Below are 1,524 nucleotides of genomic sequence, written 5' to 3' on the forward strand. Positions count from 1 at the left end.
CGCTGACCGTGGCTGACGGCAGCTGGCTGGTGCACCACGACAACGAGTTCCGAACCGCCTACGTTGTGTACGTGGCCAACGAGAACGGCGTTGCGTTCCGCGATCGGAGTGTTTGGTCGATACTTGGCAACAACTTCACGTATGGCTCGTACTCGTCAACCATTGTAAGTATGACAAGCAACTGGTCACCACCATCCGACTCGCACCCGATCATCTACGGCGTGTGCAACGAGGCAAGGGGCTCTCCTGTGACGGATTACGGAGAAGAGCTCAATATTGGGACGCCCGTGACGGTGCTGGACTGTGGCGCGTGCACCGTGGACGCCGTGTGCTTCGCAGCGAGGACGAGCAGCATCAGCGGCTGTGAGTGTGTATGCGCTGCTGGCGGCTACGGTGACACGTGTCTGCCAGCTGCTGTTCCGGACGGCCTTGGGCCGCTCCCGCTCCCCGAAGCGGACGACACGGAGGTCCGCTGCGTGCACGGTGGCAGGATCGGCTCCGTGGACTATCCTGATCCCGGTGTGCGTGGTCTGTGCTTCGTCAACGTGACCTTCACCGCCGCGATTGTGCTGGACCTGTGGAGCTTCGACGCACCACAACAGACACTCAACATCACGCTGTTACATTGCGTCCTTGTGGGCCTGTTGATCAAGGGTAGTGGTGCGCGCGTGCACGTGAGCGTGGTCTCCTCGATGATGGATTCCGGAGTGTTGGTGTTTCAGGGTGATTTTGGCGTGAGCTCCCAAATACTGGTGGTGGGCAGTACGATTGTGACGATGTCGGGCCATGCCATTTTATTTGTGAAGTTTACTCTCAGTGCGAATATGACGCTGCTGCTGCTCGACAACTACATCGAGGGGAGCTGGTACGCAATTTATTTCTCCGCTGCTGTTGTTGTTGATGGTGGCGGGATTATTTTGAAAGGAAATACGCTGAGCGCAACGAAGGATGATGACGGTGTGGAATCATCTGTTTACGTTTACGCTGTTGATGTGAGGAACGGCGGCTTCATTGACGTGGAGAACAACACGATGAGCGCGGTCAATGGCGTTATTCTTTTTGGGGATAACACCGTGAGCTCCGCGGGGCTGCTGCGAGTGGCGGACTGCACCTTCGTTGGCGGGACGGAAACTTTTGATCCCGCGCTGTTGCATTTGTCTGGCTCGGTGACCCTCGAGGGAGGTGCGCAGTGGCGTGTGGAGGGCAACAGCGTGGGTGCAGCCTCAGTATTATCTATTCTGTATCCCCAGTACAAAATTCAGCTGTCGGGCAGCGGCACCACCGTGGTGCTTTCACACAACCGTCAGGTGGGCGGAAACACTGTCTTTGCCATGCTTCTTCCACGGAGCACTATCTTGACGTCACCCGCGCGGTTTGTGGTTGGATGCAACCTGCAGGACGATGAGGAGGTGTCGTACGACGGCGTGTTTCCGGAGGACGTGGTGGTTTTCAGGTGTGGCACGTGCAACGACGACGCGGCGTGCTACATGCCCGGGACGGAGTCGGTGGACCGCGGCTCGTGCT

General features: G+C 58.0%; 1 protein-coding gene across 1 annotated transcript, besides 1 other annotated feature; it reads left to right on the plus strand.

Annotated features, from left to right (window-relative positions):
- Positions 1–1,524, plus strand: Tc00.1047053510485.9 (dispersed gene family protein 1 (DGF-1), putative; the record flags this gene model as incomplete). Its single annotated transcript, XM_797268.1, has 1 exon — positions 1–1,524. A coding segment is annotated over one exon (1,524 nt), but the record flags the coding sequence as incomplete, so codon positions are not given.
- Positions 1–1,524: a sequence feature (areas not merged during assembly with more than two copies in the genome that could not be assigned to a particular haplotype).

The sequence above is a fragment of the Trypanosoma cruzi genome, genomic scaffold, assembly GCF_000209065.1.
Source record: "Trypanosoma cruzi strain CL Brener 1047053516763 genomic scaffold, whole genome shotgun sequence".
In the NCBI taxonomy this organism is placed as follows: Eukaryota; Euglenozoa; class Kinetoplastea; order Trypanosomatida; family Trypanosomatidae; genus Trypanosoma; species Trypanosoma cruzi.